The 15,202-nt window shown below is 52.2% G+C and overlaps 1 protein-coding gene and 1 long non-coding RNA gene across 5 annotated transcripts in view; one reads left to right on the top strand and one right to left on the bottom strand.

Annotated features, from left to right (window-relative positions):
- Window positions 1–7,767: 7,767 nt before the first annotated feature.
- On the top strand, window positions 7,768–11,812 carry LOC109501027. The gene is made up of 3 exons (XR_002743324.2): window positions 7,768–8,605; window positions 8,940–8,994; window positions 11,598–11,812. It is a non-coding gene; the product is annotated as an uncharacterized LOC109501027 (long non-coding RNA).
- A 10-nt stretch (window positions 11,813–11,822) lies between these two features.
- Window positions 11,823–15,202, bottom strand: part of EML1 (EMAP like 1) — a 187,538-nt gene continuing 184,158 nt past the window's right edge. For all 4 annotated transcript variants that reach the window (XM_006933114.5, XM_045060506.1, XM_023256205.2 and 1 more), the window contains 2 exons: window positions 14,059–14,189; window positions 11,823–13,407 (listed from right to left, as the gene is read on the bottom strand). In XM_006933114.5, coding sequence (XP_006933176.1) covers window positions 13,282–13,407; window positions 14,059–14,189 — 257 coding nt within the window. In that variant the 3' untranslated portion in view covers window positions 11,823–13,281. The remainder of the gene's footprint in view (window positions 13,408–14,058; window positions 14,190–15,202) is intronic.

Genomic DNA, 15,202 nt, shown 5'->3' with positions numbered 1-15,202 from the left:
CAGAACTGTGTGTGAGGAAATAAATGTCTGTTGTTTACATCACCCAGTCTGTGACGGTTTGCTACGGCAGCCCTAGAAAATGAATAGACTGCCAGTGAGAATGGGGTTTCCTTTTGGGGCGACAAAGATATTCCAGCATTCCATAGCGGTGATGATAGCTGCTCGGCCCTGCGAAGATACTAAAAACCCCTGACTAGCCTTCCAGAAGAGGGTGAACGGCACGCGGTGTGAATTATATCTCGATAAAGCTGTTTGGAGAAAGAGAGCTCAGCAGGTGTTTGGGAGGATTAGTGTAGAAAGACACACAGATAGACACGATCTGGTAGAAAGGCCTGTTTTTCTCTCCCACACGGATGAGATCCTTAGCCAGAGAGGATTTTAGGGCTGCAGTTCTCTTTTCTTAGAGATCTGCAAACTTCCGGTTTCAAATTGCAGATGAGAAGCCAACTAACTAGCCAGTCTGAGTGTCTCTTCACACGGCGTGTACGCTTCCTATGGCTGCCATACAGACGCATAGAGCTTGCCAGCTTCAAACAACACGCACGTGTTCCCTTACAGTTCTGGAGGTCAGGAGTCTGACACGGGTCTCACCAGGCTGGAATCTAGGGGTCGGCGGGGCTGTGCTCCGGGGGAGAATCTCTTCCTTGCCCTTTCCAGCTTCTAGAGGCTTCCTGCGTTCCTTGGCCCGTGGTCCCTCAGGAAGGGCCATCTGCAAAGCCAAGGGCAAGTACGGGTCAAGTGTGGGTCAAGGCTTTCTCGCTGGGCACTCGCATCTCCCTCACCCCCTCTTTTCCCTCGCTCTGCTCTAGTTAGGGACCCTTGAGATTATATTGGGCACACCTGGATAATCTGTGGTAGCTTCCCTATTTTAAAGCCAGCTGGTTAGTAACCTTAATTCTACTGGCAACCTTAACTCCCCTTTGGCATGGAGCCTATATCCTCACGGGTTCCAGAGATCAGGACTGGACGTTTTAGGGTGGCGTGTGGGTGCATCCTGCACGTAGGCAATCTTTTTCTTTCTCCCAGAAGCCGAAAGGGGTTTCCTGTTATCCGTGAAGTTCAGAAATTTCACCACAGTGTAACAAAAGTCTAAATAACCACGAAATACAGTAAATACAATAAAAATTTAGCTTGGAAATGTAAAAATACTCTTTCAGATAACTTTTAGCTGAAAGAAGAAATCAGTATGAAAAGGACGAATTAAGAGACCCCTGGGTGGTGCAGTCGGTTAAATGTCTGACTTTGGCTCAGGTCTGTGAGTTCGAACCCTGCATTGGGCTCTCTGCTCTCAACACAGAGACACCCCTTTCTGTCCGTCCCTCCCCCGCTTGCACACACGTGTGGTTTTCTCTCTCTCTCTCAAAAATAAACGCTAAAAAATTTTTTTTAAAGAAAACTGCAAATTAATGGGGCACCTGGGTGGCTCAGTCGGTTAAGCATCCGACTTCGGCTCAGGTCATGATCTGGCGGTTCGTGAGTTTGAGCCCCACATCAGACTCTGTGCTGACAGCTTAGAGCCTGGAGCCTGCTTCAGATTCTGTGTCTCCTTCTCCCTCTGCCCCTCCCCTGCTCACACACACACACACACACACCCTCAAAAATAAACATTAAAAAATTTTAATCAAACACCCTACAAATTAATAAGAAATTAATGAAAAACAGAAAACATCACAGCAACACCTACGGGATACAGAAGTAGCATACCTTACACGTTTCTATCATACAACAAAGAGTATACACACATGAAACATTCAGCTCAAAACACAACAAAATAAATAAATAAAAAAGAAAGTATGAGGAGGGAATCAAGACGAAAGCTGAAGATAACGAATGAGGAAACAAAAATACTTGAGACATGAAATTAAAATCCACTTCTTCAAAAGGAAATGAAATGGGAAATCTGCAAAGACTAGGAAGTAATAGACGAGAAAACAGAAAGAAGGTACAGAACACTAGGAGTGAGACGGGATGTATAACCGAAGGGGTGAACAAGGATATGATAATTGCATCACTTCGCAGCGTATGTAACTGTTGGGTCACTATGTTATACACCTGCCACTAATATAACATTGAGTGCCAACTCCACTTCCATAAAAAAAAAATATATTTACAAGAGATGATGCTGGCAGTTGTATGTCAGTAAATTTGAGGATCTACATGAAATGGATGATTTTCTCTAGCAACAAATCCGTAGAAATGCTGGCAATGGGAGAACCTAAGTGGGACTGAACGCTGAAACCTCTCGGGGGCTAGGGGAAACCAGCCGTTTCTGGGACCTCCTCGGGGTGGTGTTCTGCACTGTGACTGTGCTGAGCTGGCTCCCGGCAGAGGTGAGACCGCCGGCGGAGAGTCGTCCCCAGACGGGGCTCGCCGTGGGGCAGGTGGGCCCCCACTCACTGTGTGGCCCTTGCGGGGCCTGGGTGCCCCGCATCCTTCAGAGTTGGGCTCTAGCAGGTGGACTTTGGAGCCCCGTTTAGCGGCTGGAGGTGGTGGGGGCGGGGTGGGGAGGAGAGGTGTGTGACGTGTAGGGGGGTGTAGGGAGGTGGATCAGGTGGGGGGTTACGAACACAGGATGGTCACCCCCAGCCTCTAACTGCTTCAGCCAAAGCAGCTGCATTCTTCATGTTATGAGGCTGATATTCTTGGAAGATTTCATCCGAAGAAAGCCGTGGCTGCCCGAAGTGTGAAAGCCAGGTGACCTGCCCTCCCCTCCAATCCCCAGGCTGCTTTTGGCTCTGATCCTTTTATGGCATTCACCTGCTTTGATAACCATCTGGCCTCTTAGAGTTGTAAAGATGTTCATCATTTAGTCCCCAAACAGAGATGGGTATGAGTGTGTGTGTGTGTGTGTGTGTGTGTGTGTATGCACGCGAGCACGTGTTTTCCTTCTTTAAAAAAAAAAAAACACTGCTTGGGGCATCTGGGTGGCTCGTCAGTTAAACATCCAACTTTGGCTCAGGTCATGATCTCACAGCTCGTGGGTTCGAGTCCCACGTCGGGCTCTGTGCTGACAGCTCAGAGCCTGGATCCTGCTTCGGATTCTATGTCTCCCTCTCTCTCTCTCTGCCCTCCCCTGCTTGTGCTCTGCCTCTCTCTCAAAAATAAATAAAACATTATAGTATTTAAAAAAAAAAACACTGCTTGATTTGGAACTTAATTTAAACTTGCTTGTCCCAAATGACCAAGAACTAGGCTAGTGCGAGGGGGGTTGATGGGCTGCCTGGCGGGCAGACGGTTTCTGCGCACACGACGAGGTTTACAGCCTTTAGGTAAAAATAGCTTTGTAGGGCTTTTGCCAGGAAGACATTTAGAAACGGAAAGAGGCTTCGTTTGCTAAAAAAGAAAAAGGCTCTCAAATTGCTAACCATAATTTTGGAATTCACTGTTGCGAAACGTACCAGGGGTCATCAAGATGTTTCTGCCCTCGGATTCAATAATTGCATTTCTGGGATTTTTGCCCCGAAGAAGCAAGTCTAACTAGAAGAAAAGCTCACTGTTCTCCACAGTGTCATTTGCAATCGTGAACCACTGGAAGCAGGAAAAGATACTCAGGCAAAGGTTAAGGGCAAAGGTTTAGGAACCTAATACAAGCGCCCCTCCCCCCCCTTGCTGCCCATGGCTCCATTCATTTGCTCAGTCACCTAACACTGACTGATACCCTGTCTGTACAAGCCCTGCGCTAAGAAAGATGCTAAGAGGAGGGCACACAATGCTGAGCGCTTCTGCCTTGGGGAGCTTACAGCATAAAGGCGACAGGCAGTAAAGTCCGCTTAGAACCCAATGTGTTAAGGGAAGGACACATGGGAGGGATCAGAACCCAGATTAGGCATTCCAGGAAGGCTTCCTGGAAGAAGTGACTCGTGTGCTGAGTTACAACAGTTATGGTGGTTGGACAGGAAAATGGGAGGAAGAGGTTGGGGGCAGAGAGGGTGTGTCAGGACCAGGTGGTGCTGTGGTGTGGGGGACAGAGAGAAACTCAGCTGTGGAAGCAGAGAGAGACAGTGTTGCAGAGGAATCCAGAAACCGGGGAACAGACCCTGTGCACAATATGAGGAGCTTTTTCTTTCTTTTCTTTTTTTTTTTTAACGTTTTTTTTATTTTTGAGACACAGAGAGACAGAGCATGAACGGGGGAGGGTCAGAGAGAGAGGGAGACACAGAATCTGAAACAGGCTCCAGGCTCCGAGCTGTCAGCATAGAGCCCGACGCGGGGCTCGAACTCACGGACCGCGAGATCATGACCCGAGCCGAAGTTGGACACTTAACTGAGCCACCCAGGTGCCCCAATGAGGATCTTTTTCTTAAAAGCCAGTGAAGGATTTTAAGCAGGAGAGAGACGCATTTAGAAAACTCACCTCACTGCCTCGTGGAGCAAGGCGGGTGTGGCTATAGGCGGGCCAGCGGTGATGCCCGAGCCCAGCAGTGCAGGTGGGGAGGAGATGGGTACACAGATGATGGCTCCTCCAGTCTGGGAGAGAGGAGCAGCATGGTGCGGTGGTGGGGTGTGAACTCTGAAACCGGACTGCATGGGTTCAAATCCCAACTTACTTGCCGTGTTGCCTTTAGGAAGCTAACTAACCTCTCTGTGTTTTAGTTTCCTCCTTGTGGAAGGAGGATCCCCATGACAGGGCTGTTGGGAACATGGCAGGGGTCGCCACGTGTGAGGCGTGCCCAGCGGTGACCGGCCTGGGGTCTCTAAGTGATGCTTTGGAGCTGGTGCCCCAGATCTGAGCAGTGAGTCGGGGAGAGGAGTCGGGAGGGATGCCCACGTGGCTGGCTTGGGCAATTGGGAGGTTGGAGCCTGGGCTTGGGGAAACAGGTGGATGAGTTTGTTTTGGGGCATGAGATCGAGGGTGAGCCGATGGACAGATGGATGGATAGCTTCCTTGAAGCCAAGGAAGCGGAGGCAGAGATGTGGATCTGAGCCTTATCAGGTGGCCCGGGGAGAAGGGGCCCTGGGAGAGAGTCTGCAGCACCGGCACCAGCAGTGGGGGACAGGCCGAGAGGGATGCCTTTTCCGTGGGAAAGATTTGGGCCTGTGTAAAGGCCGACAGGAGGAGGGGGCCTGCAGAGAGCACCCAGTAAACGTGGCCTTGTTTTTTCTGGTCTTCATCATCACCACCGCCAGTGTGGGAGGACCAGACGATCATAGCAGCCTGTTACACAACCAATGGGAATTATTTATAACAAGCCTATAAGGACACTGGAAATGCTTTTAAAGATGCAAGAAAAAAGCAGCATAAAGCATTGTATGTGCCCTATGTTAACTATGGAACCACATCCAAAAATGTACGTGTAGAAGAAAACACGGGAAGGGAATGTGCTAAGAAATAATACTGCTACTTCTAGGTAGAAGGGATATAGCAGGGCATCCTGAATTTGCTATAGTGAGAATATCTTATCATTTAAAAATACAGTAAACTTCATTTTTTTTAAGATTTATTTATTTTGAGAGAGAGGGAGAGCCAGCCAGCATGCACGTGGATGGGGGAGGAACAGAAAAAGAGCGAGAGAGAGACTCCCAAGCAGGCTCCTTGCTGTCAGCATAGAGCCCAACGTGAGACTTGGTCCCACGAGCGATGAGATCATGACCTGAGCTGAAATCAAGAGTTGGATGCTCAAATCACTGAGCCACCCAGATGCCCTTAAACTTCATTTTATAAAAAGAAACAAACTAGGGCAGCTAAGGGCTGCCCCTGCCAAGGTCACAGTGATCTTGGGTAAATCCCTGTTTAATGAAGGCTTTGGTTTCTATGTCTATAGAAGAAGGGGCTGAACAAACCAGTGTTTCTTCCCCAGGTGTGCTCCCAGGAACTCTGCCTTGCAGACAGCCTCCCCTAGGTGGCCACAAGGCTTGGGTCCTCACACTGTCACTTGAATCTCTGCTCAAAGACCACTTTACTGAGTGCTGAGGCTCAAGTAGCCTCCATCACCACTGGCCCCTCTCTGCCTACCTCCAGCTGTCTTGCTTCATGAGAGCAAGAACCGTGGTATCATGTGGTATCCCTAGTCCTAGGAGAGTGCCTGGCTCATTGTAGGAGATGGTGCTTGCTGGATGATGGGTGGATGGATGGATGGATGGATGGGTGGGTGGATGGGTGGATGGATGGATGGATGGATGGGAGGATGGATGGATGGATGGATGGGAGGATGGATGGATGGATGGATGTATGGATGGATGGGAGGATGGATGGATGGATGGGTGGGAGGATGGATGGATGGATGGGTGGATGAATGGATGGATGGGTGGGTGGATGGATGGATGACTGAATGGATGGATGGATGGATGGATGGATGGATGGAAGGGAGGATGGATGGATGGATGGATGGGAGGATGGATGGATGGATGGGAGGATGGATGGATGGATGGGTGGATGGATGGATGGATGGATGAGTGGATGGGTGGATGGATGGATGGATGGATGGATGACTGAATGGATGGATGGATGGATGGATGGATGGAAGGGAGGATGGATGGATGGATGGATGGGTATATGGGTGGGTGGATGGATGGGTGGATGGGTAGGTGGGTGGATGGATGGGTGGGTGGATGGGTAGGTGGGTGGATGGATGGGTGGGTGGATGGGTAGGTGGGTGGATGGATGAGTGGGTGGATGGGTAGGTGGGTGGATGGATGGGTGGATGGATGGATGGGTGGGTGGATGGATGGGTGGATGGGTGGGTGGGTAGATGGGTGGGTGGATGGGTGGATGGATGGATGGATGGATGGATGAATGGGTGGGTGGGTAGTTGGGTGGGTGGATGGGTGGATGGATGGATGGATGGATGGATGAATGGGTGGATGGGTAAGTGGGTGGATGGATGGGTGGATGGGTAGGTGGGTGGATGGATGGGTGGATGGATGGGTGGATGGATGGGTGGGTGGATGGGTAGGTGGGTGGATGGATGGGTGGATGGATGGGTGGATGGATGGGTGGGTGGATGGGTAGGTGGGTGGATGGATGGGTGGATGGATGGATGGATGGGTGGATGGATGGGTGGATGGGTGGGTGGATGGGTGGGTGGATGGGTGGATGGGTGGGTGGATGGGTGGGTGGATGGGTGGGTGGATCGGTGGGTGGGTGGATGGGTGGATGGGTGGGTGGATGGATGGGTGGATGGGTGGGTGGATGGATGGGTGGATGGGTGGATGAATGGGTGGATAGATGGATGGGTTGGTGGATGGGTAGATGGATAGATGGATGGGTGGATGGATGGATGGATGGGTGGCTGGGTGGGTGGCTGGATGGATAGATGAATGGCCACAGTGGCCCCTCTGGACTCACAGTGCAATTAATGTATTAAAATTTTTGAGAAGATCCACATTAAAAGCCCCAACCCAGGGTCTGTTAACACTTCGTGGTATCAGTGTTTCAGGGAACACACTTTGGGAATTACTCCCACAAGATGACCCCTGAGTTCCCCTGCAGTACCACCATTGCACGAGGGATCCCTGCTGTGGGGTTCAGCCAGAGTACCTCCAGGGAGGTAAGAGTGTCCTGGCTGCTTGGCTGCCCTCCTGGACTTTAGATCTCTCCATCTGGCTGTCCTGAGCATGCTGGGTCTTCTCCATCCACTGCTCCTGGCTGACGCCTGAGCCTGGGAGTTGTCTCATTGTGGGAAGAAGATGCAGGAACGAATATGCCTGAACAAGGAAAAAGCGTTTTCCTGCAGTGTCTGAGTTTCTGAAAATCCCTTCTGTGATGCCACAGACCTGCCATGATTGAAGTCGGGACACAGTGCTACTTCTAAGTTGGGGGAGGGGGGCGGGAAGGAATGGAGAATCGTTTGGCATCTGGGTTCTGTTTCACTTCTTTGTTATATTAAGCTTCTGTATGACTAACCTTCTCCCACAGTGTTTCCCAAGATGGTATGCCATGGAACGTTGGTCCGTGGCCAATAAGCAGCGTCATGGGAGCAAAAGTGCCCAATGCTCAAGTGTAGGAGATGCCAATGTACACAGACTTCTTTATTATAGAGTTTTCGATGCAGTAAACAGGCAACCTGTGCTCGAGTCCCTATTTACTGCACACCGTGCACAGTATGTGGCACTTGCTAAAGTCATTCGGAAACGCTGTGGGAGCAACTTCTTGAATGGCGCTCTGCAGAGCATCGGTCTGAGAACGCTGGCGTGGAACACAGCTCGGGAGACCCGGGAGTGTCACCCTTCGCTCTGCCACCGGCTAGCTGGGCGGCCTTGGGCAAGCACCTCTAGCTTCCTCATTCTCTGTCTCTTCATCTTCAGAGAGGGGCAAGAATGATCCCACCTCTCAGCGCTGCAGGTGAATGTCAGCCCGGAAGCAAGAACTCTGCAGGGGCCACAGCCGAGCGTAAAGACTGGGCAGGACCTGGTGAAGCTGTGCCCTAGAAAACCGGTGTCCCACCCCCAGGGGCGGGGCCAAACTTGCTCATATACACAAAGAAGCTGCGAGGATATTTACGGCAGCCGTGTAGCCAGGTGTCGTGTAGCGAGATGTTGAAGTGACATTTCAGCAGAGGAGCCGAGATCCAGTGGACACCACCATCCAAAGGTGCTGCTAGACCACGGGCAGAATTCACCGAGGAGGTTCCCAAGAGACGTCCTCACTCCCTCATCCATGTTCTGGGTATAAAAGGGTTGGGAATTGGAATTTGGAAAAGTATTTGTAAGGGGGATTTCTTACCGGCCAAGTTGAGCTGTGGATCCTAGACTCCTTTCTCCCAAGAGGGAGGGGTGGGGTTGCTCCTCTCTCACACCAAGCCCCTGGAGCCCTTGGCGTGTGTCCCCTGCCATTGGTAGACTGATGGCTGAAAATCTAAAGGCAGGAGGTGACTCTCATCCAGAAGCCCAGAGAAGGCTGTGTGTGGGAGGAAGTAACCGCACCCCCCCGCCTCCCCCCGGTGTCAGGGCACGGGAGGCACAGAGAACCCGAGTGGAGTCATCTTGGATCCTGTCCACAGGAACTCCTGGAGGGGCAGAGGGGAAGAAGCTACCACTCGGAACACCTTTACCCAGGTGAGGGGGACCCGGGTGAGACCACCTGCAATGTTGGAGCTCTCCGAGGACCTCTGAAAGCTCCTTGAGGAGGGCCGGTTGAATCACCTGCTCCATCCAGGAGTAGAAATCCTCCTCGTCATAGAAGCGTTTTCCTTTCTCCTCCACACTCGCAGTGGAACGAGGTCAGAACCCGGTTGGGCGGGCAGGCGGGAGGCAGAGAAGCCGGCTGTTTTCTTTTCTTCCACCAGGTGGCGCACCCGCAGCCAGTGGCGGCCTGGGGAGGGGAGGTGGGCTTTAGGTTTAAATCTAGCCTTGAGGATTGCTTTTTTCAGTCTTCATTTCATGGCTGCTCCAGCACCTACTTTGCTCTCAGCCCAAATAACCAAATTTGTCGCTAACTCATCCACCTTATGAGCTCTGGCAAATTCTGTGTTCTCCAGCCCTCAACCTCACCCCTCCCTTAGGTTTCCCGAGTGTGGGGTGCTCATGTGACCAAAGATAGCAGGAAAGTGTGTATGCCAACCCCGGGTTCCCGGCCCCACGGTGGCAGGAGCCTGTGTCCTCTTCTTCTTGAGACGCCCGGGAGAGAGTGGAGGGGCTGGAACTCTGCTGCCCGTGAACCGGGCTCCTCCCTCCAAGGGGAGCCGAGATTTCTGAGCCAGCGGCTTCCTCCCTGTGTCCCGCCGGTCTGGGTCTCACCTGCCAGCCGAGGCGGGAAGGATCCAGGCTGGGTGACCCAGAAGGGGAGTTTCCCCAGGGGACCAGGGGCAGGGCGTGGGAGGGGCAGGGTGCAGACGGGCTGCGAGTTGGGGGGGGGGCAGAAGTGGGTTCTGGAGAAGCGTCCTGAGCTGAGCTAAGCTGTCCGTGTGGGCTTGAGCCCCGCCCCCAGGCTTGGAGGCGGGCTGTGTGTCCCGTACTTAGTATGGTTGTATAGTGGCCCCGGGCGGTGCCTGGCAGGGAGACGTGGCTGGGTTGACAACTCGAGACATTTGAACGCGGGCTGGGTACCGGACCACAAGCCATCACACTGTTCAGTTCGTCAGCCGTGAGGGTGTTGCGGCGGTCACAGAAAATAAGCTGCTCTCAAAGCGCAGGCTCAAGTTATTCACAGGTGAATGATTCGCTGGCCTGGACCTGCTCTGAAAACACTCCTGTCCTCCCCGCCCCCAAAAGCGGGGGACGCAGAGGAAACAAGATTCTCCGAATGTCGGTAACTTTCGAAGCCCCGTGGGAGGCTCTCACTACTTTTGTGGACGTTTGACGTTTTCCATGAAGTTCAAAGGGAGCAAACCACCGTGTCAGTAGGAAGAACCGGGAATCCGTTTCTACCTTGTAATAAGTACACGTTTCGTGCTCGTTCTCACCAAACAGCTGCCTCCCCGGTTGTGCGATTAGACGGACCCCGTCCGAGGAGGCCAGAGGGACTCAGACGTTGCTCCTTCAACGCGCTTCTCTGCCTTGAAGCTCCCAGGATGGGAGTCTGTTCCCAGATCGCAGAAAAAACGATTAACGGGTAGAACGTGCAACTTTGGGCAGTGGGAGTCGTGGCTCAACAAAGTTGGGGGGTCGGGAAGATGCCTGGGTGGGCCCTTGGGTGGACCATCGCTCTCCTGGCCTTCCTCAAGGCGCTCCTTTGCGGGCCGTGGAATCCCCAGAACCCCTGGCTGGGTCAGAGGCCCTCTCCTCGCCCGGCCGGACCAGCTCCCTGCAGTCTCGGCCACGGAGGCCTTCTGTGGAGAGCCCTGCGGTGGCAGCTGCCGCTGGATTTCTGCTCGGAGCCTGCTGGCCGAACACCTACTTCTGCACTTGGTACTCGGATGTCACAGAGGTCCCTCGCCTCACCGCATCCGTCCCAGGACCGCCTCATTCTCCTCTTTCCAACTCGCAGTGCCCTGTGTGTCTTCGCCAGGGGCGTGGCCATCTGACCACAGAAGAGTCGGGGAGCCGGGTTCACCCCCGGCCGACACGCGACCCTTCACCTGCCGACGTTCCCCGCTAAACCTCCCTCGGACCATCCCTTCGCTTCTCCCCTTCCGCCGCCACAGCCTGGTCCGCGCCGGCCGCACCTCACCGAGATCAGGGCGACAGCCGTCACCCTCCGCAGCCATGCTGAGCTGATGTGGCCGCGGCCACTGGGAGGAAGAGGCCCGGCATCCGCCTCTGCGTCCGGGGCCTCTTGTCCCAGCGGGGTCTTGGAGGGTCAAGGCCTCGTGGCCCCACAGGGAACAGTGGGGGTACTTGACCACTGCCAGCCCTACTGATGAGTGAACCGGCGAGTGATGAATGCCTACGAGGCTCATACTGGGCTGTTTAAAGAATTCCATTTAAAATGCAGACAAATGTGAGGATGACAGTAATAGGGAATAGTGTATATAAATATCCTTTTTCCAAGACTGAGCCTGGAGAACAACGGACGTGTACGGAAATAAAAGTAGCTCTTCTAGCTCACAATTCAATAATGGGTCCCTTTCCCCTTCCCTGAGCTGGGTATTCCCCTAATTCTGAATGTGGACATCATCATTTTTGCCGGGATTACATAACCAAGTAAAATAACAACTAGGTATGGTAAGTCAGCTGAATTAAAAAAAAAAAAAAAGTTTTCATTTATTTATTTATTTTAGCAGTCTCTACCCCCAACGCGGGGCTGGAACGCGCAGCCCCGAGATCACGGGGCACATGCTCCTCCGACTGAGCCAGCCAGGCGACCGCAAGCCGAATTCCCCAAGGGCATCTGATCTGATCACTGGCTTCCACACCATACGCAAACTACAGTGTCATTTGCCAATGATCCAGGTGAGAAAAAAAAAAAAAATGTATGTGGAACAGAATATAGTGTGAATCGTATCTAATTTTAAATCTTTTAATTTATATAGTTTCATGGTTATAGGTCGATAAGAAATCCTTTTCAGATTTAATTTCATCATAGAATATATTTGATAAGGATACATACAAACAGATTCATCTTTAATAGACGCTGGTTACCGGTGCCCTGCCCGTCCGTGGCAGGCGGGAGCTGTGATAGAAATGCTTCCAAGTGTTGTGCTTAATCAGCCACTCTGAACAACCAGCACCGTGGAGGTCAGATAATTCCACTCATTTCCTGGCCTAGAACAAGTAGAAATCTTAGCATTTGTTTTGAAGTCTGTTTATTACTCTTCTATTTTAAAATCTGAGATACATTCCCCAATGTAAACAATAAATTTCAATCTGTCACACAGTCCCAATGGATAAGGCCTTCTTGACAAATGTATGCCATCTGTGTTTTAGTCGTCAGAACGCAATCTTATTTTGTAGCGTGATGAGCCACCCAGGCACAAGAGACAGGAAAAGAAGCTGCCCTTGGTACCTGGTGGAACCTTCCAGAACTTCTCCCCGCTGTGGGTTTATTGTACACTTAAGAGATACCGTTTTGACTTGGTCTACTTGGTCTTAAAATACAAATATACAATGTCCATGAGCATAAAATAGTAAAGCCTAGCCTTCTGTATTTATTAGGAATTGCTAGTCCTATACAAGTACAATACCGTTTCATGCCAATTACTATACAGAGGAAGGTGGCTCAATGTCTTTGCCACTCTCCAGGCCACGTGAGTGGGGAACAGAAGGGTGTGAAGCGGCTGACTGCATCCGGTCAGGCAGACAGTGTGACTGAAACTCTGCAATGCCTATATGCCCTGCTGACATACTTAACTGACCTGGAGCACAATCTGCTTAACACAAGGAGAATACAAGCCCTTTCTCATCAGCCTCCCAGAGGGAGGGCTGAGCGAACCCTTAGAAAATGTAGCCCCATGAAGTCCTATCTGCCCTGCCTGATCCGGCTGTGCGAATCAGTCACCCGCTCCCTTTCACATTCGGTTTATCCTTTCCAGGACCAATTAGCCAACAGCGATCACAATTCGGTACCTCATCGTTTTCATAAATACTTGACTTGGCGAGCTAGATGGTGAAATAGGAAAGCCTATGTACAATATTTTAAAAGGCATTCTGTGACCAGGTTTGAAGGGTTCGTAGAAAAGTTACGAAGGCTATGCCAGTCACTTCTGCTGCTATCGCCGTAATGTAAACCTTGGCATCTTTTTTAATATTAAATGTGCACTGTTTTATAGACTGTACAACAGAGGAGAACCGTGAACCACTGATCCGGTGTGACGCTCACTGGTGCGCTAAGCTAAGGTGACTGGTAGAGGGAGTGGTTTTCCTGAGGTTTGTCAGAACTTCTCAAACAAAACAGAAATCACAGTGGCGGGGCGGAGCACGAGTCCGTGCCGGCCCCTGTTCTGCTCCCCGTGGTTCTCGCCGGGACTAAATGACCCGCCATTGCATGATGCTTGTGTCCTTGCCACCCGTGGAGATGAGATGGCTGTCGCCACAGAGGAAGTCGACGTTGGTGACGTGACTGCTGTGTCCACCGTAGATGTGGCTAGGAGCCTGGGGAAGAAGGACGCAGAAAGAGCTTAGCGCAGAGCGCACCATGTGCAGTCGGAAGGTGCTAGAATTCCTCCCTCACTCAGCAGCTCTCACCTGTGCACCTGCACAGGAGGGACGCGGAGATAAACGACACAGAGGCCCTCCCTGTACGCCGAGAATCTGGCCTGGCTGGGGGACAGACACAGGCAGATGACTGCTCCGGGCTGGGACATGTTCAGTACCAGGGGGCTGTACCAGGCATGGGGCCAGCCCAAGGGAGGGACCCAGCAGGGCCAGGGGTTGAGGGTGAAGGCCGGAGGACGTCAGGTCTGGGAAGGACAAGGAAGGGGGTTCTGGGCACTGGTGTTGGCTCGGCTCAGCAGGGATGGGGCAGGAGCAGGGACAGCCTGGTGAGGGGAGAGGCGTGAGGCCCATGAAGGAAGCCACCGAGGTAGACAAGGCAGCTCGAAGGGCTTCGTGGGTGCGGGTTCTCCCCAGAGAGCAGCGGGGAGCCCGGAAGAGCTCTAAGACGGCGAGATGACAGGGTCACGTCTGCACGTGCGACCGGCAGGTTCCCTCACGGTGCCTTTCTATCAATTATCCATTACCGAACAGCCAGCTCAGGCCAGAACGCACGCGCCCCGAGGGCAGGGTCAGTCCAGAGGACCTTACCCTGAACTGTGAGCAGGGGTAAGAGAAGAGGTGCACTTTGCCGAAGTCATCGCCGGTGGACAGGAGTTTTCTCTCGTGGGCCCGACAGACAGCGTTGATGTCGGTTCCGTCCGAGCCTTCTGGCCACACTCCTAAAATGAAGACCACAGACAGAGCACCGAAAACTCCCGAAGCACTAGGCCACATTGCACGGGGACTGCCACCGAGCTCTCAAAGAGATAAGATGGCTGAAAGCCCCTGGGTTTCGAAGGCAGGGCCAAAAGAGCGCTCTGACCCGGCTCCTAGCCTGTCTGCGGTCATCTCGCGCCAGACCTCTCCCAGGTCACCCCTCAACGCGTAGTCGGTTCCACCGCATGGGAGCAGCCATGGCAGGCTTTCTGGGCCATCACATCTTTCAGGGGCCCCTTCTTGACCCTACAGCAGAGGCAGTGCCAGAAACCCTGGTTTTGGACCCAGTGCCTTTCCTTTATTCCCAAAGCACCTGAGAGGAAGCCGACTAGTCCTCAGCCTGCAGTTTCCTAACTTTTGTTTTTTCGTGGTAACTCTTTATATATGACGGTCTCTCCAAAGGACTTTTTAACCCTGCCTGGGCCTTGGTGTCAGCTCTCTGGGGCTGCGGCTTGCCTGGTAGCATCTGGCATGTGCAGTGTCTGCCTGCCATGGGCCTGGAGCCTGGTCCGGGGCGGGGTAGTGTCTCCTGACCGTCGCTCCGGGAAACACTTTTGGTCCCAATGACTGAATATGAGACAGCTGGATGTGCATCCGGTTCTCAACTGGAGGGTAAATCCGGGGTCCCTAGCACTTATACCAGAGGATGACAAAATGCCAGCTCTAAAGAAATTTGTGCAGTTCTGATCAGCTTACTGACTCATGGTCTTACATAAAGAGATGATAAATACTCTTTTCTTTCTTATTCTAAACGGTGGTAATTTACTTGAGATCGTTTATAAATATAGTCCGATCTGACCTTTAAAGGAAGTAGGAAATTCGGTTAAAGAAACGAGACAACATAATAATTCTAACAAATGGTAAATACGTGGATTGAGTGCCATCTGGCCCATCTCCCCGGGAAGTCTGGCACAACCTCGGATGAGAAGATCCTAGAGCACTTATGTCAGGACTAGTTTCATACAATTGAAAGGGG

The sequence above is a fragment of the Felis catus genome, chromosome B3, assembly GCF_018350175.1.
Source record: "Felis catus isolate Fca126 chromosome B3, F.catus_Fca126_mat1.0, whole genome shotgun sequence".
Lineage (NCBI taxonomy): Eukaryota > Metazoa > Chordata > Mammalia > Carnivora > Felidae > Felis > Felis catus.
This window is presented reverse-complemented; position numbering and strand designations above follow the sequence as displayed.